This window comes from Rhea americana, unplaced genomic scaffold (assembly GCF_003343005.1).
Source record: "Rhea americana isolate MKP2758 unplaced genomic scaffold, rheAme1 scaffold_2, whole genome shotgun sequence".
Classification (NCBI taxonomy): Eukaryota; Metazoa; Chordata; class Aves; order Rheiformes; family Rheidae; genus Rhea; species Rhea americana.
In genome coordinates, this window is record NW_028186149.1 from 15,441,748 (window position 1) to 15,442,532 (window position 785).

The window sequence follows — 785 nt, forward strand, 5'->3', positions numbered from 1 at the left end:
CCGCTCTCCCCGGGCGCCTCCCTCGCTCCGGCGCCCCCCGGCCGCGACCCCCCTCCGTCACCCACCGGCGGCGGCCAGGCGCCCCAGCAGGGCGCACAGCAGCAGAGTCCAGCCTGCGGCGGGGGTGTGCAGCATCCTCGGCGGAGCGGGCCAGCAGGCGCCCGGCGAAGCTGGTCGCGGTGAGCTGCCGACGGAACGGGAGGCGCTGCCTTATATGTGCGGGCGGAGAGGCGGGGACTGCGGGCGCCTCGGCGGGCGGTGGGAGCGGAGGAGGCTCGGACGGGGTCACGGGGAAAGGGTGCGGGGCTGGCGGAAGCTCTCCGACGTCGACGCGTTGAGCAAGAGCGGGAGAGGGGATGTGTGGCGAAGCTGGTCTCGTAAGGAGAGGGGCCCCGAGAGAAGGGACGGCAGGTATCCGGTAGGAGCGGTGGGAGAGGCTGCAGCCAGCCTTGCCGCTGTCCTGCCAGCACGGGCCCACCTGGATGCACCAGCAGTGCCCACACTGCCTCTCCTGCCTTCTCAGTGTCGCTATGCACTTGTGCTACCCCTCGTTTACCCTCCGTGGGCCACCGGCTGAAATGTTGGTGAAAGTGGGCAAGGACTGACTTCAGCCACTGCAAAGCTTTGGCTGGCTGTCACAGGCAAGGGGTATTACCACGGGCCCTGCTTGGAAGTGACAGTTCTGGAGGGCAGGTGATCCTGGAGAAGTGATGTTTGGCCAATTAACTTAGACCCTGTGAGTTCTGGAGGGTTAAATAAGTGTGTCAGTTCCCATCTCACCACAT

General features: G+C 66.5%; 1 protein-coding gene across 1 annotated transcript in view; it reads right to left on the reverse strand.

The window, feature by feature from the left end:
• F3 (coagulation factor III, tissue factor) overlaps window positions 1-208 on the reverse strand; it is a 6,347-nt gene extending 6,139 nt beyond the window's left edge. Inside the window, exon 1 of the mRNA XM_085303602.1 lies at window positions 66-208. Within this exon, the coding sequence (XP_085159728.1) occupies window positions 66-135 (70 nt within the window). The 5' untranslated portion in view covers window positions 136-208. The remainder of the gene's footprint in view (window positions 1-65) is intronic.
• Window positions 209-785: the final 577 nt, after the last annotated feature.